The 25,500-nt window shown below is 40.7% G+C and overlaps 2 protein-coding genes across 5 annotated transcripts in view; both read left to right on the forward strand.

The window, feature by feature from the left end:
• AGBL4 (ATP/GTP binding protein like 4) overlaps positions 1 to 25,500 on the forward strand; it is a 1,514,939-nt gene that overhangs the window by 1,206,702 nt on the left and 282,737 nt on the right. The gene's annotated exons all lie outside the window — the stretch shown is intronic.
• LOC117092617 (40S ribosomal protein S3a-like) lies at positions 8,875 to 23,582 on the forward strand. Of its 3 annotated transcripts, none has more exons than XM_033226465.1 (2): positions 8,875 to 8,880; positions 15,147 to 15,946. In XM_033226465.1, exons 1-2 carry the CDS (start codon positions 8,876 to 8,878, stop codon positions 15,901 to 15,903), a joined length of 762 nt encoding a protein of 253 aa, XP_033082356.1. In that variant the 5' UTR covers position 8,875; the 3' UTR covers positions 15,904 to 15,946. The 3 variants fall into 3 exon arrangements, with proteins under 3 accessions (XP_033082356.1, XP_033082355.1, XP_033082357.1); XM_033226466.1 differs by lacking the exon at positions 8,875 to 8,880 and adding an exon at positions 23,571 to 23,582 and having other exon boundaries at positions 15,101 to 15,455; XM_033226464.1 differs by lacking the exon at positions 8,875 to 8,880 and having other exon boundaries at positions 15,090 to 15,946.

Below are 25,500 nucleotides of genomic sequence, written 5' to 3' on the forward strand. Positions count from 1 at the left end.
CCTGTGGTAGAACAAAGAAAGAGCAGGCTTATGGTTGAAGGGAGTGGTAGTTCAGCTCAAGGAAAAGGCTGACTTTGAAGGGATAGGGTCATTGCCTTTGATCCCTGCAGGAATATCTGAGAGCAGCAGAAACAATGCAGAACAAAGATCAATATAGGGACACTAGAAGTAGGGATTTTGCTCAATGTGAATGGCTATTTTCTCGAGTAAAAGCTGCCTACCAGTGGGATTAGCGGCTTTGAAAAGTGGTGAGCACTCTGTCTCTGCTGGAGTGTGAGGGGAACAGACCACTGCTTATGGGATGAGGAATATGTAGCCGGGCCTCAAACACCAGATGAGAGGTCACATCTTTTTGCCCTGTTCCGCCATCTTCACATGGGAATTGACTTAGTACAGGGCAAATATTCAGGCCTCTAAGAGTCCAAGGATTTGCATTTCCAAGGTTATGAAGAAAGGCATGTAGTAAATGTGTGTATAGGCATCCAAGATGTGAAAGGTGTGATTATTTTCAGAACCTAATCTCATACCTTCCCATCCTTGCTGAACTGAATATTGCAAATATATTCTGATTTGTATTTGGAATGGTGTGTTTCGAAGCAATCATCATTCTGAATACTCATCCCAACCAGGAGATGACCTGAATATTTAATAGAATAAAAGTGTATATATTAGATTACTTATTCAAATGCCTATCTGGCAGTTTGGATAGAATTAAGCAATAGTCCAATCTGGCTGTTGTTTTATGCATAGGATGTCAAAGCTAAACAGCCCTTAGAGAATATTTTCTTATTCTTTCTTTGCACAGAACCTCATCTTGTCCTGTTCACAGATGGGGAAACAGGCTGAGAGAGGGGGGCATAGAGCATGAGATGGGAGATCAAGGACCAGTGCTACTATTTAGTGGCTAGGCAAGGTAATATTGTCCCTGTTGGACAAAGGAAGCAACTGAGGTTTGTTATGGTGAAGTAACTTTTGCAGAGTCACATAGCTGGTAAATCACAGAGTCTGTCTGCATCCCGGGCCATTATTCTTTTGCACTGCCTCACTGAGCCCCTCATACAGCCTGAGAGTGTGTTTCACCTTTCATGCCACCTTCAAACTCTCTGGCAGGTACTTCAACTATGAAATCTTGGGAAGTGATATTATTATCCCTGTTCCATAGTTGAGGAAATCCCATGAAATACGGAACTACATTTTAGATTGCCCAAACCGGGGATTCTACCACACAGATATTCTACCTTCCATGCTCTAAATGCTCCACAACATCAAGCAAGAGCACATTGTTCTGCCTTTCCAATAACAAAAGGCAATAACCCAAATTTGCCTTTTGAAATGAACCCAAATATTCCTTTTGATGGAAAATGTTCCCTCAGAAGTTTGGTTAGATGTCATTTCTAAGAAAACTTCCCTGTGCACTCCCTACCCCAGACCCCAGAGCACTTCTCACACAGTATTGTCATTGTATAGGGGTATTCTCCCCACTAAATCATGAGTACTATGAGTCCAATAACCACCTCTGACTGTTCTCTGCATCTCCAGCATGGGGGTCTGGTACCCAGCAGGTTTCTGAGATTTGCTCAACAATGAATACATATTTGGGTAGCATCACTGCAGGGTGATGTAATAAGACTATGTGGTAGGAACTCAAGGGGAAGGGACTCTTCTCCCCAACCCAACCAACCAGAGTTTGTTAATCTCTGGCTATCAAAGAGAATATGGCAAGCCCTGAAACTTAACATGGTGCTTCCATCCCCAGCAAACAATAACTAAAATGTAGAACAACATTTCTGAGCTTCCTATGATTTTGCCATTGCTGGGGAAGAAGACAACACCATCTGCAGCACATGTTTCTATTCAGACTAGAACCTTACTTCATCTCACCAGACAATTCTGAAAGCACTTCAGCATTTTTTCCAGTACCATCCTTGCTAGTCTGTCCCTCCAGACCCCTAGAGCCCCTACCCTTCCAGGAAGGATTCCCCAGCTCAATAGCCCACCATGATATCTCCCTACTAGCTTCTCTTTCTCACTAAATGCACGATTCCTTTCTTGTTTATCAGATGCTGCCTCTTATTTGTCAGTTATGGATGGTCAGTGTGGGTGGAGAGGGTTAGTGTGGGTGGAGAGAGGCAGTGTGGGCCAGTGAAGAGATCACCACAGGCTCTGGGCTCAGAGAGGCTTGTGTATAAATCCCAACTTGACCAGTGAATAACTGTAGAACCTTGAAACATTTCTTTAACCACTCCCAGACAGTAAAATAGGAGTAAAACTTCACTCTCAGAATTTTGGGGAGGTATACAGGGACCCTGATAACTGAGGGCATTTTCTCCAAAGCTACGGAGCTCATGCCTTATCTACAGACAACCCTGTAATGGGATACCTTTTAGAAATAATGCTGTGGCTATTGCACATAGAAGGATTGGAAAAGAGGCAGTAGAGGAGAGAAATCAGGTAGGCGAATTTGCAGGAATGGTCATGGGTTGGCAGGGTGGAGGGGAGGTGTGGCAGTATAAAGTTATAGAAGATAATAGCCTGAACAAAAGAGGTAATAAATAATAATAAGAGCTTGTGTTTGTGAGCTTCTACTCTGGGCCAGGAATTATGCTATCATTTTTTGGGATTTTTAAAAATCTTGTTAATAATCTAAGATTTTTAATCTCCATTTTATAGATGAGGAAACTGAGATGTTGAGAGGTTAGGCAAAGTATCCAAAGTGACAAAATGACATACTAAGAAAACTTGGATTCAAGTCTAGACAATCTCATTTCAGAGCCTAAGTGCTTAACCACCAGACTAGCTCACAGTTATAGCAGAGATTGGAGAAGAACCATTTAGATAGTGAAACTGGCAGAACTTGTTGAAAGATTGGCAAGAGTGGGCAAGAAAGAGGGTAAAGCATAGGATACTCTCAAGTTTCTCTCCCAAGGTCCACAGGTCCTGAGAAGCAGAGCCAAGATTTTAACCCAATTTTGTCTAATGACAAAGCCCTTCCTCTTTTCATAGCCTCAGAAAATTTTACCTCAGACCTTAGTGAGGTAGAGATCTGTAGCTTCCCCAGAATTTTATAATCCCTTTGTTTAAACCATTATACCATGACTTGCTTTCCTTAAGACGTTGAGGGTATATATTTCTTTACAGAGGGATTTATTATCAATTACAAAGAAAAATTGACAGGAAAATGCATTTGATAGCTTTTCTTCTTTGATGCGAAAACAAATGCAAAAGAGAACTCCAAGTGCCTTTGGAAATAGCAGTAGAGGAAGGGTAGAACATCCACTGTAGGCAGAGGGAGATTGGTGTGAGCTTGAGCTCTACTCATTCATCCCTTTACCTGGCCTTTCTCAGGGCTCTTCTCAATGCAAGACTTGGGCTGGACACTGAAGGACAGTGCTGGATAACAGCCCCTGCCTGTAGAGCTCATAACCAAGGTGTGAGATGGACAAATAAGTGGACCTTCAAGAGCTATTTGAAAGAAGAGGGAGGGTGTCCTCTACACAAGAGGAGATGCTATGTCCGGGTCTTGGCATTGGGCAGAAGAGAGCCATGTGACCTTGGGCATATTACTTGACTTAGCTTCCTTGTCTTTACTAGTGGGAATAATCAAGCTCACATTAGCCTGCTCTTTTCTCTCAGATACTCAAGGACCTATAGTGCTGTGTTGGTACTGGAGCCTTCACTGTTCCTGGGTGGATCAGATTAGGCATGCAAACTGCAGAGCTTGATGCTGAGGGTGGGAATCAGAGGTCTATGGTGGAAATAAAACAGAAAAATACACACAGCCTAACCCTGAATCCCACTTGAATGGGCCAGGTAGAAATGTAAGTTCAAGTATGAAGTGAAAGGTAGAAGACAAGACATGAGTCCATAGGCCATGTGTTGTAACGGAGGGTGGGGCCAAAGGCAGGGCCTCTGGATATTACTGGGAGCATAGACATTGGAATCTCTGTGGTATACTCTAGATGAGGAGGGCTTTGTTAAGCATGCTGAGTGGTCCAGTACTATTAGGAGAATGAAATGACATTATGCATGTGAAGCTTCCAGCATACTTCCTAGTACATACAGTTAACTTTCAATGAATGTTAATTATAGAATTGCTCTCTTTTTACATCAGAGTTCACCAAGAGTTTCCAATGTACTAGGTCCTGTGTTGGACACTGAGAGGAAAGGAATGATTAAAATGCAATTTCTGTCCTCAGAAGCCCAGACTAATGGAGGTCCAGACACATAAATAAGATGTCCCAATTGAAGGTTCTAAATGACATAATGGGGTAGGCATAGAGATATGGCAGGGTGAGGGGGCATTATTCCAACCTAATTGTTCCTGGAAGGCTCCAAGGAAGAGATAATGGCTAAGGTGAATCTTGAAGGTTAAGAAAGACTGAGCCAGGCAAAAATTAGTGAGAAATCCATGCTGGGAATGGGCACAGCTTCAACATAAGCATAAAACAGCATGGTGTGTTCAAGAAAGTAGAATATAAGGAGAGGCAAGTGATAAGGCCAGAGAGGAGGCAGGGAGACAAGATCTGGAGACAAAGGAGCCTGGCCTCCATCCTGAAACTTTCTATCAACCGATAGGAAGCCAGTGAAGGGTTTTAAGCAGGAAATTAGCATGGCTCATTTTGTACTTTAATTAGGTCACTCTGACTGGTGGGGGAGAGGATGTTAGAGAGTGCCAGCTGGAGGCCAGGGGAAGTCTTTAGTTTGATGTTTTGAAGTCAAAAAAAAAAAAAAGATATTATGGAGGCAAGGCCGGAGAGGGAAATGGCTGACGAACGTGCAGCTCCCGGCCAGAACAGCATGTAGAGAGACTCACACTGTGAACTTTTGGTCCAAGAACCATTGCAAAAACATGCAAAGAAGACCAAAAGAGTTCATAGATCCTGTGGAGGAAGCGGCTTGCTGTTGTAAACTTCACAAGACAGCCAAAAAACTGCAAGCTCCCAAAATATGAGAGGGGAAAACCTGCCTATGAACACACATCCCCACTGGGGAACCTGAAAATCCAGAACGCAGAAGAAGGACAACCTTACCTAGAGCTGGAATGGATTTAGGGAGCTGAGCAAGATATTAAAGTAGAAGCTATGGGAAGAGCCCTGTAGGCACTCTCAGTCCCCAGCTGAAGCCCAGGGAAGCCATCCCTGACTTTATCTCACAGGGGTCTTTGGGGAAGGCAGCCAGAGGAACTAGGGAGGGATCACAAGGTGAAAGAAGATTCCAACTAAACTTTGTAATAATTTCAACTGAGCATAAATTTTCTTGAGCAGAACCTGGGAGTTGAATGGGAATGACTTTAGATACAAGTGCAGGAGCTGCAGCCACCAGTGTGGGCAGGCAGGGAGGGACAAGGCCAGAAAGCCACACTTGTTTTCTCAGTGAGGAGGCTGGTAACCTGGAGCAAGGTTCAAGCCCTGCACGTGGCCTGCCTGGATATAACTTTGCTGCTGTTAGTGGGGCACAGTGGAGTGAGACTGGCCTTGCTGTCTGTGTGGGAGCTGGGTGAGGCCTGTCACTGCCAGCTTTCTCCCTACTTCCCTGGCAACCTGTATGATGCAGCAGAGGCAGCCATAATCCCCCTTGGAACATAACTGCATTGGCCTGAGAACCACCCTCCCCTACGCTCCACAGTGGCCACAGCAAGCCCCTTCCAAAGATAGTCCGAGCACAGACCCCCCTAACCCTACCCAAACTGATGGTTTTTCTCTACCTGCCCTGGCAGCTGAACACAAAAGACATAAACTCTTGGGGGCTTTACAACCCCATACATTCATTGCCTGAGAAACCTGAATACTTATCCTGGCCAACTTAGGGCAAGCTTATGTCCCCCTTCTACTACCACAGCTGGTGCTCTCATGAAACAGAATGATCTTTGGGTAAGCAATGAAATCAAGATGGAAAGTAAAAATTCTTTGATCTGAATGGTAATAGTGACACAAGCTATTGAAATCTCTGGGATATAGCAAAAGTGGTGCTAAGAGGAAAGTTCATAGCATTAAATGATCATATCAAAAAGTCTGAAATAGCACAAATAGACAATTTAAGCACACACCTCAAGGAACTAAAGAAACAAGAAAAAACCAAACCTAAAACCAGCAGAAGAAAAGAAATAACCAAGATCAGAACTAAATGAAATTGAAACAAACAACAAAAAAGATAAATGAAACCAAAAGCTGGTTCTTTGAAAGGATAAACAAAATCGATAGACCATTAGTGAGATTAACCAAGGAAAGAACAGAGATGATCCAAATAAGCTCAATTAGAAATGAAACAGGAGATTATTACAATGGATATCAGAGAAATACAAAAGATCATTTAAGGCTACCATAAGCACCTTTATGTACACAAACTAGAAAACCTAGAGGAGATGGATAAATTCCTGGAAATATACAACCCTCCTAGATTAAACCAGGAGGAAACAGAAACTCTGAACAGACCAATGACAAATGGTGAGATTGAAACAATAATTTTTAAAATTGCCAACAAAAAAATGCCCAGGACCAGATGGATTCACAGCTGAATTCTATCAGACATTCAAAGAAGAATTGTTACCAATCCTACTGAAACTATTCCAAAAGATACAAAAAGAAGGAATCCTCCTTAAATCATTCTATGAAGCCAGTATCACCCTAGTGCCAAAAGACCAGGAAAGGATATAACAAAAAAAGAAAACAATAGACCAGTATCTCTGATGAACATAGATGCAAAAATCCTCAACAAAATACTAGCTAACTGAATCCAACAGCATATCAAAAAGACAATACATCATGGTCAAGTGTGTTTCATACCAGGGATGTGGGGATGGTTTAACATATGCAAGTCAATAAATGTGATACATCATATAAACAGAATTGAAGACAAATAAAGTCACATGATCATCTCAATAGACACAGGAAAAGCATTTGAAAAAAAATCCAGCATCTCTTTATGATTAAAACCCTCAGCAAAATCAGCATAGATGCGTCATATCGCAACATAATAAAAGCTATCTATAGCCAACATTTATACTGAACAGGGAAAAGTTGAAAGCACAGCCTCTGAGAACTAGAACAAGACAAGGATACCCACTTTCGCTGCTTCTATTCAACATAGTATTAGAAGTCCTAGCCAGAGCAATCAGAAAAGACAAAGAAAAAAAAAAGGCATCCAAATCAGTAAAAAGGGAGTTAAACTGTCAGTGCTTGCCAATGATATGATTTGACACCTAAAAACCCCTAAAGACTCATCCAGAAAGCTCCGAGATCTGATAAATGAATTCACTAGAGTTTCAGGATACAAAATCAATGTACACAAATCAGTAGCACTGCTATATACCCACAACAACTAATCTGAGAATCAAATAAAGAACTCAGCCCCTTGTACAGCAGCTGGAAAATAAAATAAAATACTTAGGAATATACCTAACCAGGGAGATGAAAGATCTCTACAAGGAAAACTACAAAACACTGCTGAAAGAAATCACAGATGAAACAAACAAATGGAAACATATCCCATGTTAATGGATGGGTAGAATCAATATTGTGAAAATGACCACACTGCCAAAAACAATCTACAAATTCAATGCAATTCCCATCAAAATGCCATCATCATTCTTCACAGACCTAGAAAAAACAGTCCTAAAATTCTTATGGAGCCAAAAAAGAACCTGCATAGTAAAAGCAAGACTAAGCAAAAAACCAATCTGGAGGCATCACACTACCAGACTTCAAAGTATACCACAAGGCTATAGTTACATGGTACAGCATAGTACTGGTATAAAAATAGGCATATAGACTATTGGAACAGAATAGGGGACCCAGAAATAAAGCCAACAACTTACAGTCAACTGATCTTTGACAAAGCGAATAAGAACATAAAGTGGGTGGGGAAAGGACACCCTATCCAACAAATGGTGCAGAATAATTGGCAAGCCACATATAGAAGAATGAAACTGGATCCTCATCTCTCACCTTATACAAAAATCAACTCAAAATGGATCAAAGACTTAAATCTAAGTAACCTAAAACCATAAAAATTCTAGAAGATGACATCAGAAAAACTCTTCTAAACATTGGCTTAGGCAAAGAGTTCATGATCAGGAAAGCAAATGCAACAAAACAAAGCAAAATCAACAAAAACAAAAGCAACACAACCAAATCAAAAATAAATAGATGGGACTTAATTAAACTAAAAGGCTTCTACACAGCAAAAGAAATAATCAGCAGAATAAACAGACAACCCACCGAGTGGGAGAAAATCTTCACAAACTGTGCATCCAACAAAGGACTGATATCCAGAACCTACAAGAAACTCAAATCAGCAAGAAAAAAAAATCCCATCAAAAGGTAGGCTAAGGACATGAATAGACAATTCCCAAAAGAAGATATACAAATGGCCAACAAACATGTAAAAATGCTCAACATCACTAACTATCAGGGAAATGCAAATCAAAACCACAATGAGATACCAACTTACTCCTGCAAGAATGGCCATAATTTAAAACTTAAAAATAATAGATGTTGGCATGGATGTGGTAAAAAGAGGACACTTTCACACTGCTGGTGGGAATGTAAACTAGTGCAACCACTCTGGAAAACAGTATAGAGAGTCCTTAAAGAAGCAAAAGTAGAACCACCATTTGATCCAGCAATCCTACTAATGGGTATCTTACCCAGAGAAAAAGAAGTCCTTATATGAAAAAGACACTTGCACACACATGTTTATAGCAGCAAATTTTGCAATTGCAAAAATATGGAACCAGCCTAAATTCTTATCAACCAATGAGTGGATAAAGAAAATGTGGTATTTTTGTGATAGTTTGCTAAGAATGATGGTTTCCAGCTGCATCCATGTCCCTCCAAAGGACGCAAACTCATCCTTTTTGATGGCTGCATAGTATTCCATGGTGTATATGTGCCACATTTTCTTAATCCAGTCTGTCACAGATGGACATTTGGGTTGATTCCAAGTCTTTGCTATTGTGAATAGTGCCGCAATAAACAAACGAAGAGAAAACCAAACACCGCATGTTCTCACTCATAGGTGGGAACTGAACAATGAGATCACTTGGACTCGGGAAGGGGAACATCACACACTGGGGCCTATCATGGGGAGGGGGGAGGAGGGAGGGATTGCATTGGGGAGTTATACATGATATAAACGTCATGCACATGTACCCTAGAACTTAAAGTATAATAAAAAATAAATAAATAAAAAATAAATAAATAAAAAAAATAAAAAATAAAAAATAAAAAATAAAAAAAAAAAAAAAAGAAAATGTGGTATACAGGCCAGGTGTGGTGGCTCACACCTGTAATCCTAACACTTTGGGAGGCCAAGGTGGGCATATCACTTGAGGTCAGGAGTTCAAGACCAGCCTGGCCAACATGGTGAAACCCCATCTTTACTAAAAATACAAAAATTAGCCAGAAATTGCTTAAACCCAGGAGGCGGAGGTTGCAGTGAGCCAAGATTGTGCCACTGCACTCCAGCCTGGGCAACACAGTGAGACTCTGTGTCAAAAAAAAAAAAAAAAAGATAATGTGGTATATATATGTACATGGAATACTACTCATCCACAATAAGGAATAAAATAATGGCATTCACAGCAATCTGGATAGAGTTGGAGACCATTATTCTAAGTGAAGTAACTCAGGAAAGGAAAATCAAACATTATATGTTCTCACTTATAAGTGGGAGCTAAGCTATGAGAATGCAAAGGCATAAGAATGATATAATGAATATAATGGATATCCATAATGGATATAATGGTACTTGAGAGGAAGGGTAGGATGGGGGTGAAGGATAAAAGACTACACATTAGGTACAGTGTACACTTCTTAGGTAATGGGTGCACCAAAATCTCAGAAATCACCACTAAATAACTTATCCATGTAACCAGAAACCACCTGTTCCCCAAAAACTATCAAAATAAAAAAAGTCATTATGCTTTGGTAAAATTAATTAGAAAGGATTCTGAAATGGGAACAAGGGTTTCTGGGTCTGAAGCTGGATATGAAAGGTTAACATTTTACTACCATATTCAGTAAGCTGAGGTTCTATTCTCTACACCATTAAACTTCACATAAGGGTGCGTATTGCCTTTAAGGGCCCTGCCAGGTTTAAGTCTTCAAGACTCAATAATTATATTTCTCTTCTTAGGGTGTGTATGTAATTGACCTCCTAGGAGGACATATGATTCAACTTCTGCTTTCCTGTGTCAGAGTGGGCTGCTGTTTTCCCACGATAGAGGTTTGCCTTTAACCTTACCTGTTCTCCTTGTGGAAGATGCTATATTTTTGCATGATTGGACAGTGTTAAGATCTGTGCCTTGGCCGGGCGCGGTGGCTCAAGCCTGTAATCCCAGCACTTTGGGAGGCCGAGATGGGTGGATCACGAGGTCAGGAGATCGAGACCATCCTGGCTAACACGGTGAAACCCCGTCTCTACTAAAAAATACAAAAAATTAGCCGGGCGAGATGGCGGGCGCCTGTAGTCCCAGCTACTCGGGAGGCTGAGGTAGGAGAATGGCGTAAACCCGGGAGGCGGAGCTTGCAGTGAGCCGAGATCGCGCCACTACACTCCAGCCTGGGTGACAGAGCAAGACTCCGTCTCAAAAAAAAAAAAAAAAAAAAAAGATCTGTGCCTTGATCAGGGGCATTCTGTGGCCAAGATCAGGATTCATAGTGTGGGACCCAATCTGTAACCAAGATTGTTTTCAGTCTATGGTTACAGAGCTGAGAAAATTATCCAGTTGAGATCTTTGAAATCATGTCTTTAGACTCGTAACCACAGTGTCTGCTCCACTTACCTGACCTGCTAAACTGTGCTGAAGGGTTCTGGACAGATGAACATGGGTACTCAAGGATTCTTCTGGTCCTGGCTGTGCCCAACTGTGTATATTTAGAAGCTGGAGAGAAAATGGATACTCTGGATCCCCACAACCTCCACACTTCCTTCCAAGACAATGCTGATTCAATACACTGTCTTAGGGTGGCCTGTTTTATGACTGGGAACTCCTTAAAGGAAAGAGCTCCACTGGATTCATCAGTTTTTATGAGTTCATTATTCCTATCTATTTTAATTGAGGAATTCCCTAGTTGTAAGTACTGTGCTAGATATTGGAGATATAGAAGTAAACAAGCCACACATAACCTCTGCCTTCATGCAGACTAATATCAATGCAGAGGTGAAAAAATAGGTGCTTTGATGGGACAAAAGAAGTATTGGGTGCTAGTGGAACAGAGAACAAGCATCCTAACCAAGTGTAGGATTAGAAAAAGTATTTTTGAGAATTTATGTTTAATTTGAGGTCTGAAAAATAAATAGTAATTGGACAAACGAATGGTATTAGGGGAAAGTGTTATAAGTAGAGGGAACAGCTTGTGTGAATACCTATAAGTAAAAGGAAGTTGACCCACTGAAGGCACGAGAAGAAGGCCAGTTTGATCCTTGTCGTGGAACTGTTCTATATCTTGATGGTGATGGTAGTCATATGAATCTACACGTGATCAAATTGCATAGAACTGGCCAGGCATGGTGGCTGTAATCCCAGCATTTTGGGAGGCTGAGGCGGGCTGATCACCTGAATTCAGGAGTTCAAGACCAGCCTGACCAACATAGTGAAACCCCGTCTCTACTAAAAAATACAAAAATTAGCTGGGTGTGATGGCAGATGTCTGTAATCCCAGCTGCTTGGGAGGCTGAGGGAGAAGAATTGCTTGAACCCAGGAGGCGGAGGCTGCAGTGAGCTAAGATTGTGCCCCTGCACTCCAGCCTGGACAACGGAGCAAGACTCCATCTCAAAAAATTGCATACAACTAAATACACATACATATACACAAATGAATATATATAGAACTGGTGAAAGATGAATAATGTCAATGGATTATAACAATGTCAACTTTCTGGGTATGATACTGTACTCTATCTAGTATGCAAGATGTAACCATTGGAAGAAACTGGGTATACAGGATATCTCTCGATTATTCTTACAACTATATGGCATCTATAATTATCTAAAAATAAAAAGTTACAGAAAGAAGAAAAAGGAAGAGAAGGGGTTTAGGAAAAGGGGGAGGGGAAGGAAAAAGAGAAGAACAAGGTGGCAGCCAGTTTGACTGAAGCAAAGAGAATAAGGGAATATGTAGCATGAGTTGAGCCCAGAGAGCTGGTAGGGGATAGAGATCGTATAGGATTAAAATCAGGTGGGACTTTATCCAAAGACAGATAGATGAGAAGCTTTTGGAAAGTCTTTTCTGAGGAGTAACATGATCAAATTTGCATTTTAGGATGATCATTCTGGTTTGGGGAATGCATTGAGAAGGGGTAAGATTTAGAGCAGGGAAATAAAAATTGAACTAGGATATAGTGGAGAAGATAAATAGATTTGAAAGATATATATGGTACAGAACCCATGGGAGTTGATGACTAAGAGGTGAGAGGACAGTAGGAGTCAAGAATGACTCACTGGTTTCTAACCTGATCTTTGGGTGGATGATAGGAAAACAGGAAACATTTGAGGAGAACCAGTCTTCTCAAAAGTTTGAAGAGATGGATTTGAAATATTTGAGATGCCATTAAGACCTTAAAGTTGATATGTCTGGTAAGCAGCTCTATGCCTATGTTACTGGAGCTCAGAATAGAAGTCTGCAGTAGGTGAGTGCATACACAGAATGAAAAAGGCCAGAAGGCCTACAGTAAAATTTTGAGGAATATTGACATCTGAAATGGGGGTCAAGGAAAAGGTGCCTACATGGAGACTGAAGATTATCAAAGAAGTCAGAAGAACTTAAACATTACTGAAATTAAGAGGAACAAATTTTCTGGAAAAAGGCAAAGTCAACAGTGTGAATGCTCCTGAGAAACCAAATGAGGCAAAGTCCTTGAATCAGTAAGTCATTGGTGACTTTGGAGAGTAGGTTCGGTAGAGGCAAAGGCCAGACTGCAGTGGAGCTGAGGAGTGAATGGGAAGTGAGTGGATGTTTATAATAACTATGCATAGCACTTTCTTCCAAAAAGTTCTACTTTTGCAGAGGAGGAGAGGAGGAAGTAACTGAGGGAGAGGCAGGGATGAGTGAGGGTTTTGAGGTGGCCATTGTTGCTTTTTGAAGCTGAGAAAGGCTTGGGCATGTGTAAGTGCATGTAGGAAGGAGCCCTCCAAAGATAAGAGGTTGAAGACCCAGTGGGAGAGCACAGGGCCTGGAATGGGGCAGGTGCTCCTTGAATACCAAATGTTTTCTGAAACAAATAAGCAGGGAGAAAGTTCCTGTGGGTACAGTCTCTGGGTTTTGTCACACCCCACTAACTGTTCTAAAAATGTTGCTGTGCTTCCTCTTTCTGAAACAGCCAGGACATTAAGAATTGCATGAAAACCACCTTTTCAAACTCCCTAGAGAGGGCTCAATTTCAGATCCCAGCCAAGGTGTTTCCTCTCTGAAGTGCCTATGTGGCTGGATTGGCCCCTCCTCCAACAGCACCTAACCCTGGCTCCTAGCACAAGGGTAGATCCCCAAAGCAGCAGCAAACAGAAAAGTTTCCACTGGGGCTTCTTGACCACCAAGGTGGATGTGCCTGGCCCACTCTTGAGGAATCAGCAATGGCCAGGCATATTCTCTCACTGATGACTTTATACCCACTTTGAAAAGGCATTGAGGCTGACTAGATAACCTAAACAGCTTAAAAGAGTGTGCTTAGAGATAATAATGTTATTACATTTAATTCAGGCACCCCCTTCAATGTCAGTCATTCCCCTTTATAAGCTACTACTACCTTGTGTAAGGTACCTAACTTTTTTGTTTATCAATGGGTGGCAAGCAGTCAATGGAGTTGCTGTAAAGAGTAAAATGAGAGAACATAAGTAAAAGAGCCAGGCATATATTAGATTCTTAATAAATTCACATCTCCTTCCCCTTCTTGCCAGGAGCCGAAATTTTCTTTCTCCCAGCAGGTGCCAAAGTCTTGAGTCTGAGGGCCAAAGGGGCTGGACTTAGAGAGAAAAGAGAGGTATTTCAGGAAGTGCCTGACATGGATAAACCTCAGGATAATACCATCTGTCTCTTAGGTGATTTTTGTTTTTTTTATTTTTGGGGTTCTGCTATAAGAGGGCTTTAGATTTAATATGTGAAATGAAAGTTCAGACTAAATGTTAAATTGAGGATGGGGGAGTTTGTGAGAGAGATGCTCTTTGTGTTATGAAAAGGATCCTTTACGTTATCATAAAGTTTCTTTAAATATGTGCTCCCCTGGTACAATTAAGCATTTGTTTACAGATCATTAATTATCTGGCAAAGAGGCTTAGCTGGAAGGAATGTGTCCTAGAGACACAGCTGAAGAATTCAGAACTTGTGCCAAGTGAGAAGCCATCAGAACCAGAGACAGTAAAGCTCAAAAATGATTGTGTAAATCAGAGATGAAAAGGAAGTCAATTACCAAGAGTTGGTCATGCGGACACTCAGAGATTTTTAGCTAGGCTACATGGGTAGGTAGTGGGGCCATTCACCAAGTCAGAGAAAGCAAAAGGAGAACATGTATGGACTATGAATGGGGGTAAAAAGAGTGGTCTAGTTCAATTTGGGATATTTTGAATAGAAGGTGTCTGTAGGACATCAAGGTGAAGAAGGGGGTCTAGAAGGCAGATGAATATTACCAACATACTCCAGCAATACTTAAATATTTGTAGTTTCCTAAAAATTTAAAAACTAGTCCACACTTTTCTGCTTCTACACTAGGCTCTCTAGCCTAAGTGGTGTCTTTCCCCCTGTACTTTCCCACACCTGCTAAGCTTCTACTCATCCTTGAGGTATCAGCTCCAACTATCCTCTTTGGGAAACCTTCCCTAGCTTCCTCAGGCAGACATGGACTGTCTGTCCTTTTCCTGGACAAACTACTTCTACTTACACATACCTCCATGAGTATCGAGGCTCACAAGATTTCCTGGCTTAACCAAGATTACTTAATTTAATAAATGTAATAGGCACAGCTCAGGGAACTCATTAAGTGTTACATCATTTATTCTGTTGGAATTATTGCATTTGCTCCCTTGCATATCTCCCAATTCTATTGGTTTCCTAAGGACACCACAAACTGTGTCACTTAAAACAATAGAAATTGCCTTTCGGCTCTCTGATCAGCGCCATGGTGGTTGGCAAGAACAAGTGCCTTACGAAAGGCAGCAAAAAGGGAGCCAAGAAGAAAATGGTTGATCCATTTTCTAAGAAAGATTGGTATGATGTGAAAGCACCTGCTATGTTCAATATAAGAAATATTGGAAAGACGCTCATCACCAGGACCCAAGGAACCAAAATTGCATCTGATGGTCTCAAGGGTCGTGTGTTTGAAGTGAGTCTTGCTGATTTGCAGAATGATGAAGTTGCATTTAGAAAATTCAAGCTGATTACTGAAGATGTTCATGGCAAAAACTGCCTGACTAACTTCCATGGCATGGATCTTAGGCGTGACAAAATGTGTTCCATGGTCAAAAAGTGGCAGACAATGATTGAAGCTCATGTTGATGTCAAGACTACCGATGGTTACTTGCTTCGTCTGTTCCGTGTTGGTTTTACTAAAAAACGCAACAATCAGATACGGAAGACCTCTTATGCTCAGCACCAACAGGTCCGCCAAATCCGGAAGAAGATGATGGAAATCATGACCCGAGAGGTGCAGACAAATGACTTGAAAGAAGTGGTCAATAAATTGATTCCAGACAGCATTGGAAAAGACATAGAAAAGTCTTGCCAATCTATTTATCCTCTCCATGATGTCTTCGTTAGAAAAGTAAAAATGCTGAAGAAGCCCAAGTTTGAATTGGGAAAGCTTATGGAGCTTCATGGTGAAGGCAGTAGTTCTGGAAAAGCCACTGGAGACAAGACAGGTGCTAAAGTTGAACGAGCTGATGGATATGAACCACCAGTCCAAGAATCTGTTTAAAGTTCAGACTTCAATTAGTGTCAAATAAAAAGTGCTATTTGTGGAAAAAAAAAACAAGCAAACAAACAAACAAAAAAAAAACAGAAATTTATGTTCTCACTGTTGTAGAGGATACAAGTCCAAAATCAAGGTGTCGGCAGAGCTGGGCTCCCTCTGAGATTCTAGGTAGAATCCTTCCTTGTCTTTATCTAGTTTCTGATGGTGACCATCGATACTTTGGTGTTCCTTAGTTTGCTTGCAGCTGCATTACTTCTATCTCTGCCTCTGTCATCATATGGCATTCCTCCTATGTGTCTCTGTCTTCATATGGTATTTTTCTCATCTTATAAGACACAAGTCATATTGAACTAGGGCCTAGCCTAATGACCTCATCTTAACTTGATTATATCTGCAAAGACCTTAATTTCAAATAAAGTCACATTAACAAATTCTGGGGGTTAGGACTGCAACATATCTTTTTAGGGACACCCATTAAAAATTATTTCCTGCAGGATAAGGACCATTTCTTGTTTGTTTCTGTCCCAGCACTTAGAGTCTGGCACAGATAAGGTGGCTCAGGAAATGTTTCTTGAATGATTGACCATAAAACCTGCTTTCCAAATCAAACTATTTTTATGTTTTATGAACATCAGTGCCTACTATATACAAAGATCTGAGATAGATGCCTTATGCTCTTTTATTTAATTTTTATCAAATGCCCTAATTTTATCTCCATGTCCAACAAATGAGAAAATTTAACAAGTTAAGTGACTTACTCAAATATGCACAGCTAATGGGCTGTAGAGCTGAGATTTAAACCCAGATTTTTCTGATTTCAAAGCTCAGATCTCTCCACTATGTTCTACTGCCTTTTCTCTTACCTCTGTTTTAGTAAAGTCTCTTTGTAAGTTCAGACTACCTCAGCTATGCTTAGGGCAACCCCCAAAATGGGTTGGGTTCATTCTTTGGCTCATGTGTTAGAGAATTAACAGAACCCCTTGATGGGGATGGGGGAATGGAGGTTAGTAGTGGGGAGGGCAGCATGGAAATGGTAGCAGGACTGCAGATAGACTCCAAGGGGAAGGTGATTTAGAGAAGAGAATTAATTGGTCCTCTCCCACCCCCCTCCTCAGCTAAAAGGCTTCTTCTAAGGCTAAACCTGGAAAATGCTGACATATGTTTATTTAATACTAGGTAAGCTAATGCCCTGAGGATGAATGAGATTACCTTTTACTGAAGGCTCTTCATTGTAATCAAGGGAATGCAGAGCAATGGAGGACAGCGAAAAGGCCCACTAGAAGCTGAGCTTCATTATTAATTTGGTCATGTGTTAATCAGTTTTGTGCTGCTATAATAAAATACCACAGACTAGGTAATTTATAAACAACATGAGCTTATTTGGCTCATGGTTCTGGAGGCTGGGAAGTTGAGGGGCTACATCTGGTGAGGGCTTTCTTGCTGTGTCATAGCATGGTGGAAGGCATCACATGGCGAGACAGATGAGAGAGATGAGAGAGAGGGACAAGCTCACTTTTTTTTTTTCTTCAGATACAAGGTCTTGCAATGTTGCCCAGGCTGGTCTTGAGAGCTGGACTCAATCCATCCTCTGCCTCAGACTTCCAAGTAGCTGGGACTACAGGCTTGCGCCACTGCACCCAGCTCAAACTCCTTTTTATAACAAACTCACTCTTGCAGTAATGAGCTCACTTCTGAGATAATGATATTAATTCATTCATGAGGGCAGAACCCTTATGATCTAATCACCTCTTAAATGTCTCACCTCTCTACACTGTTGTCCTCGAGATTAAGTTTCCAACCCATGAACTTTGAGGGACACATTCAAACCATAGCAGTCAATGACAAACTCTTTGACTTGGAAATCATCATCCTTCTGGCCTCAGTTTTGTCATCTCTAGAATGAGAGGTTTGATATATAAGTTCTCTGAGGTCACTAGTCTTGGTTTCCTCCTTCTGTAGAATCTGTTTCTGTTTCATAACTCTATTTTAAGGTGTTTATCACATTGCCAAAAAAAAGGGAAAAAAGAACCTTCAGGATGAAATTTTTCTATGCCAAGGAAAAGATTTTTTTCCCCTTTTTTGCATGTGAAACTCTGCCTTTCTTCATTTGTATCTGTCTTTTCATTCTGGTAACCCTCACAAATTTTCTCAGTGGCAACAGGCACTCTCTGGCATGACCGACCCTTCCTTTTCTTTATACCAAAGAGAAGGCTTTGCTCGTAAAGTTAAAAACACATGAATAGTGCTGGTAAATCTGTTATGTGCTCTTGCTGTGACTTGTCCAAACAAAGAGATGGAAGAGAAAAGGGTGCACAGGTCCAAATTGTTTAGCTTGGGGGCAGTTTTGCAGTCCTCTTGCCAAATGTAAGCGTAGTGATTTCACTTCCTACTCTGCTTTCAGCTTCTTGAAAATGTGCAGGCCCTAAGTGAATGTTTTCTGACAGACTCTTTCTTCCTTGGATAGGCACTGAACATCTTCAGTGAAAAAATATACCTCGTTATTTATGCAGTTCATATCTGCCTCCACCTAGGAAGTGGTAAGAGTCAGAGAGTTTTGAACATTTTATCTTTTAATGTCACTGCAGCAGAAATGGGTTGGCTTGGGAAAGACAATGTTCCTCTTGCCAACAGTCCCTGTCCCAGCTGTCTCCTGAGTTGGTGAGTCTAGCTGCCAGAGGACCTTAAAGTTCTTCCCATGACTTGGAGTTAGTGAGCTTAATGTATATGTCTCCCTCCGTTTCCTTTCATAAGTCTTCTTTATGTCTTGTCCCTAAGGAATCAGGAAACAGGATTTGGATTTTCCATTCGAGTACCCCTTACTATACCCAGACCTTTAGTGCTATCAAACATATCTGCAGCGTGGCTCATGCCTGTAATCCCAGCACTTTGGGAGGCCAAGGTGGGCAGATCACAAGGTCAGGAGATCAAGACCATCCTGGCTAACACGGTGAAACCCCGTCTCTACTAAAAATACAAAAAACTTAGCTGGGCATGGTGGTGGGTGCCTGTAGTCCCAGCTACTCAAGAGGCTGAGGCAGGAGAATGGCATGAACCTGGGAGGCGGAGCTTGCAGTGAGCCGAGATCAGGCCACTGCACTCCAACCTGGGTAACAGAGCGAGACTCTGTCTCAAAATATATATATATATATCCACAGCAAGAATAGTACAGCCTCCCATATTCTATGTGAAGTTGGTGATGGGAATTAACACACCCAGTGGATGGCAAGCAGTGTTCCAAGACCACTGGAGGCAACATAGCAGAGTGAGACCCATATGGACTTCATACAAGGTTTGAATCTAGTGTGTGACTTGGACCTTCACTCTCCCTCTCTGAACCTCAGTTGCTATATCCATAAAATAGCGATAACAACAATCACTTCCCAAGTTATTATCAGAATTGCATGTCAAGCACCTAGCATCACTGGGGATCAAGTAAGGGGTTCAATAGATTTTAGTCCTCTTCTTTGTCTCTTCCATATATATATATATATATATAATTTCATTTACTGCATTCAAAAATCCTAAAATATGCATTTCATTTTCCCATTTATAGATGGGGGAAACTGTCTGTCTGATTCTCTACTGTATCCCAAGCATTAATCAGAGATTCTGGCACATTATAAGCCCTCACCAAATAGTTAAATAGTAAATAAATGAATGAACAAGTAAGACAGTCTTAGAGGAGTTAAGAATCTTGCCTACATTTTCACAGTTAGTGTCCCAGATGAATTAGGACATAAGGCAGGGCATCACAGAAAAATTCATGCAAGGAGACAAGAAGAGAACCCAGAAATGGAAACAGAAAGGCATAACACAGTTCATCCTTTTTTATGATTGAGAACACTGTGTTTCACAATTCTGAAGCCATGTTTTAAATATATAATATCTGAACATGATTTTTAAAACAGACAATAAAACCCCAAACTCAGCTTAAGTCCTAAAATTTATAAAAGCACAGACCTTAGTAAGATTCCAGCTTTCTTAAACAAGGCAGACTGCCTTCACTGGCCAGGAAGGGATGGTGGGTGGCATATCTGCAGTAATACTGCTCAGCCTTCAGGGAGGAGGAAAATCCTTCACCAAAAATGAACTGGCTCCAAGAACCCATCCTTGTCATTATCCTGTGACCTCCTGAAAGGAAAGAGTAATAGAAACTGTCTCAGAAAGAATGAAAAAAGCAACTGGTAGTTTCTGGAACCTACTGTGTGAGAGGCACTGTGCCTGCTATACACTTTACATGCGTTGTCTCAGTTAGACATGAAAACCTTATAAGGATCTCTTTGACAGTTGAAAAACCTGAAACTGAGAGTCATAGATTTTCCTAAGGTCTCACAGTACCTTGGTGATAAAGCAGTAATTGAGTGCAAATCTGAGTTAAAAGCCTGTACACTTTTCACTTTTCGTATTGCCATATACCTTTCGTGACATACTACCTCTCCAGAATGGGTCCCAGAGACAGTAACAGAGCTTAGTGATTGGAGCCATTTGATCGCCCAGCAATGTGGCCAAATATGTTAGCAGGGTGGGAGGTAGGGTCCTTTCAGTTACCTACTGGACCCACCAGTTGAGATAAACCTTCCCTTGGCCACTATCCAGAGTCCCATGCACCTTTGTGTGTCTTTCTCTTATCCATCCTTCTGTTAGCAAAAAAAAATGCCTCACCCTTAACTGATTATCTCTTTCTCCTCTATTCTTGCCATTTCTTTTCCATGATAATAAAGATGGGGAAGTGGGGTTTTAGTATTCTGCACCCCAATACATCCCCCACCAGCATTAAAAGAATCTATGAAAAGAACTATCAAAAGAAAATGTATCATATGTTGTATATATGAGTCAGTTTTTCATTGTAATATAAAAACTTAGAGGGAAAGGACTTTTTTATATTGGTTGGCATTAATAAGTATTCCTTTTGTGCTACTAAATAAAGAAATTTGTGTTAGTAAATGAAAGAAAGCCATCTTTATCCTGTGGATTGGATCTAGTACATTCCCACCTACCACGACATAGAATGAAGATATAAATGAACTCCAGGGTGCTTGTTGGGACATTTGTATGACAGTGCCTGCCAGGATCTCACCTGGACCAATAGGGGTCATCTGAACATCCCTGGAGAACTTGTATATGACCCTTTGAGGATGAATGTTTCATCATCTCCCCATCCTGACCAGAAGAGCACAAATCCTGTCAATGAGGCTAGAGAGTCAGACTCAGTGGGAGCCAGAATTGGGGCAGAAGTCCATAGCTGGGGCTCTAGAGTCAAATGGCCTGGATTTTAATCCTGTGTCTACTATATACTCCTGTGTGACCTTGGGAAAATTACCCAACATCCCTATGCCTTGTTTCCTCACCTTTAAAATGAGGCTAATAATAATAGTACCTACTGTCCAGGACTACTTTAAGGATTAAATGAAAAATGTACGTAAAGCCTAGCACAAGGCAAGCATTCCTTAAATGTTTGCTACTATTATCTCTATTCTTATTCTTATTCCTCTAATCAATAATAGGGAAAGAAAACACCTTTGTGGGGTATTGGGGGAGGCTGACACTTTTCACAGAGGTATCTCTGACTGGAGCTATCCATCCAATCGTCTCTTTTTTTGGCTCAAATAATCCTCCACTCTTCCCCTGCAGTAAGAGGTGATTACCAACAAGCTCTAATGCCTTAGCCATCAGCAGAGGATATATGACAGTAGAAATCTACTTGAACAGTTGGTAAGCTCAAAGAGCTTAAAAAATGCAGACTCAGGCATAAGGAAGCCATGATTTAAGAAACCACAGATAATGTAGTCAAATCTTCAATATTTACAAAATCATTAGCTACTTAAGACATGAATGATTGGAATGGTAGATACTGGACTTTCCCATAGGGTCTAATTCTCAGATTTCTAGGTAGGGATTCAAGCATCTAGGAAAAAGGGCACAGGGATTAAATCCCATAGTCATTTCAGCTCCTTGTTGCTTCAGGAAACTCTGAGGCAAGGCCTATATCAAAACAGCCATCACAACCCAAGTTTTGAATCAAAGAAACCCAGGTTGAAGTCTTTTCCATGTAACTGTAAACAATTTCTATGACTTCTCTAAGTCTTCGTTTCCTCATCAGAAAAATGGAGATAATAATAATACTGACTTTATGGGATATTTTGAAAAGATTAAAAGAACTAAATATGTAAAGCAGTTAGTACAGTTCCTATCGTGGAAATCAATAATCATTAGTTCTGTTTTCATTTCTCTCCTCTGATTTTGTGTTGAATTTATGGTGTGGTTAGGAGACATTCTTAAGAAAATTAGAGTTCAGTTTGCTGTATACTTCTGAGATGACTTAACCTTCTGAATGAATGTTCTCCTTTATGCCTTTGACTCAGAATGGTAACCTAGAGTTGTCTTTTTTTTTTTTTTTAAGTCTAGGGGTACACTCTGGCCCTATGAGGACTTGTGAAGGGCAGGCATTTTGAACCACCAGGTGCTTGGGATGAGCAGAGTTGATAACCAGAAAACGAACACGGTCTTTAAAGGAAGGTTGCCCTATTGTCTCAAAAATGATGTTGGAATCATCAGAAGACTAGAATGAGGCAGGGTTCTCCTTAACTAAGTAGGAGATTAGAGAGTCAGTGACTTCCAGCCAACAACAGCAGGATAAAAAGAACTCTAGCCTTGTGGAATGAGGCAGAATCACCATCTTGTTTCCTGGAAGGACCATAGACTGTGTCAATGAGGTTCCTGCTACTATGATGTTAGTATTAGTATATGACCACCATGTGTGACTGTCAACTTAACTATTTTTCTTCTGTGTACATCATTTTCCTATTTATTTCCATTTTGGACTCTCCTCGTATTTGGAAAACCATTTTGAAAATGTTAACCTATCCAGTGGTTGCTAAGGGAAAATGGGAAATAGGCTTTTATTGATGTTTCAGTCAGATTGTAGGAGCCAGACATGGTGGAAGCACAGAAACACAGAGAAGAAAATGAGACTTAAAGGGACAGAATATGGCCCTTGGTACACCTGTTGCCTCTCTGGGTGGGGGGGTTCTCTAGGGTCTGCCTTTCAGACTTGCACTCATTCAACAAGTGTTTGTTTAGGGTTTCTCATGGGCCAGGCTAGGCACAAAGATGCAACAGTGAAGAAAACAGATGTGGTCACTTCTCTAATGGAGCTTTGATCTATAGGCAGAGATAGACCATAATAGAATAAACATATAATTACATACTATGATACACTCCATGAAGAAAACTGTAAGAAGCCATGAAAGTGTGTAAGAAGGACTGGAGCTAGTCTATGGAGGGGGATGGGAGGAGTTAGGGAGGACTTTCCTGAGGAAGTGACATTTCACTTGAAAAATTACAGAATGAGTTAATTTAATAAAGGGAACCAGAGGCAACTTCTCAAACTAGTTGGCCCCTAATTGAAATTCATAATTTCAAGAGGTGACTTGCATTTTTCCAAGGTAGGTCAATCTTTTCGTTTCTTTTTCAAAACGAATTCAAATGTTGTTTCTTTGTGACAATTGTTTTCTATTAATAAATTTCTTTTCATCTTTAACCACTGGGAATCCATTTGCTTTTTGTTGCTTATGCAGAGTATATACTACACTACTAGTAAAATGCGGGGATTCAGATAATTTGTTTGACCAATGATTTCCATTTGTGACCCACATGAGATCATAGGATAGGTGAGATCTGAATGGTTGAATTTGACCGTAGTTTGTCTGAACTGAACTTCAAGCCAATATGCACATCTGCAAGGCTTCAGATTGCTGTAAACACTTCTATACTTTACATTTTATATAATGCATAGAAGTTTTTATTTCTTCTCTTAAAAAAATGCTCAACAAAGTCTGTTTGAAAGAATGAATGGCCCGAAACACAGTATTTCAGAAGTATTTGCTGCAGGTTTGGGCAAGCCCTGTGGCCTCAGAGGCTCTTGAACATTTGAAATTAGAGAACTTCTTTAGTGACTGTGACCCATGACCATAGAGTTTTATTGAAGGGGATAGCATTTGGCGGGAATCATTCTAGGATGCTTGTTGGATTATCATCAGCATTGTTCAGTTTGTTGTATTCAATTTGATTCAGTAAAAATTTATTGGACACCCCCACTCTGTGTCAGAATGGGGATAAGTGTTCTCATAATTATAACTATAATAATTATTATGATATAACAGTAACAGCAACTGTAATTTACTGAGAACTCACCACAGTGTCAGGCACTGGGCCAAGCATTTTACATAGATTATATCATTTAATCCTCATAACATCTCTGTGAAGTTGAATTAATATTCTTATGAAGAAAGTGATGCTTGAAGAGATTAAAAAACTTACCCAAGGCCACACCATAAGGATAGACCTTACTTGTCAGACCAGGATTTGACCCAGAGCCTAAGACTAAATATACTGTTTTCTTATTACATTGGCATGTCATTTTTCAGGTGAAGAAATCATAGCTCAGAGATGCTAAGTGACTTGCTCAAGGTTAGATGACATTTAGAAGCCCTGTATATTTTTCCTGAAAATAGTAATATTTATGACTTGTTGAGAATTTCCTGTGTGCTTGGCATGTTCCTTTAAGATCTTCTAACTCAGAAGTGTTCAACTTTGTCTCATGTTAGAATACTCTGGGAATTAAAAAAAAAAAAAAAAAAAAATCAGTGCCTAGGCCCCATTCCAGACCAACTGAATCAGGGTCTCGGGGGATAGGACCTGGGAATGGAATATTTTTTAATTCCCAAGGTGATCCAAATACACAGAAAGGGTGGAAAATTCTTGGCCCAAGTCTCACAACACCTTCACAGGTGAGAAAGCTGAGGCTCATGGAGGTGAACTGTCTTGCCTAAAGTTACAGCAAAGATGTAACAAAGTCAGGTTTTAACCACTGGTCTGATTCCTAAGCCCATATTTCCTTGGCCCTCCAATCTATCATCTACTTGACAAGTTTACATTCCCTCCAAGTCTCACCTGGATAACTTATCCAGGTGATGTTCGTTGGCCTTTAAGCCTATACTCAATATGCAACTCCTCTCTTTCCTTCCTTCTCTGTCTCCATTGCTACTCTCTTCCCAGTCCAAAATCCCACAAGCAGACTCAATCAGACTTCATTAGCAGGAGTGCATATGAATCAGTTGGGTTGATGCCCCTGCTTTAGGGTATCACTACACAGCTCAGGATAATGCCCACTATAGGCCTCCCAGTAGCTCCAGATCCTCCTGGCCATGTATCAACATTCCTTCCTTGAATCAACCTGAGAAGACAGGGGCCCTCAACACAGCAATTTACTTTTTTGCAGCACAGCAAATTACTTTTCTGGGCAAAATAGGAAAATTTTAAACATGTAAAAGGCCATAAGACAACATGAAAAAATCTTAAATGCATATTGTTAAGTGAAAGAAGCCAATCTGAAAGGGCTACATAGTGTATGATTCCAACTATATGGCATTCTGGAAAAGGTAAAGCTATGGAGACAATAAAAAGATCAGTGGTTGCCAGGGTTGGAGCTGCTGAGATGGGCTAAATAGGTGGAACACAGAGGATTTTTAGGACAGTGAAGTTAGTCTGTATGATACCATAATGGTGGATACATGTTATCATACTTTTGTCCTAAGCCAT

This window comes from Trachypithecus francoisi, unplaced genomic scaffold, assembly GCF_009764315.1.
Source record: "Trachypithecus francoisi isolate TF-2019V2 unplaced genomic scaffold, Tfra_2.0 Lachesis_group12, whole genome shotgun sequence".
In the NCBI taxonomy this organism is placed as follows: Eukaryota; Metazoa; Chordata; class Mammalia; order Primates; family Cercopithecidae; genus Trachypithecus; species Trachypithecus francoisi.

Bases quoted from the DNA above. Each gene is read 5' to 3' on its own strand.
- LOC117092617 (XM_033226464.1), top strand. From the start codon at position 15,109: ATGGTGGTTGGCAAGAACAAGTGCCTTACGAAAGGCAGCAAAAAGGGA.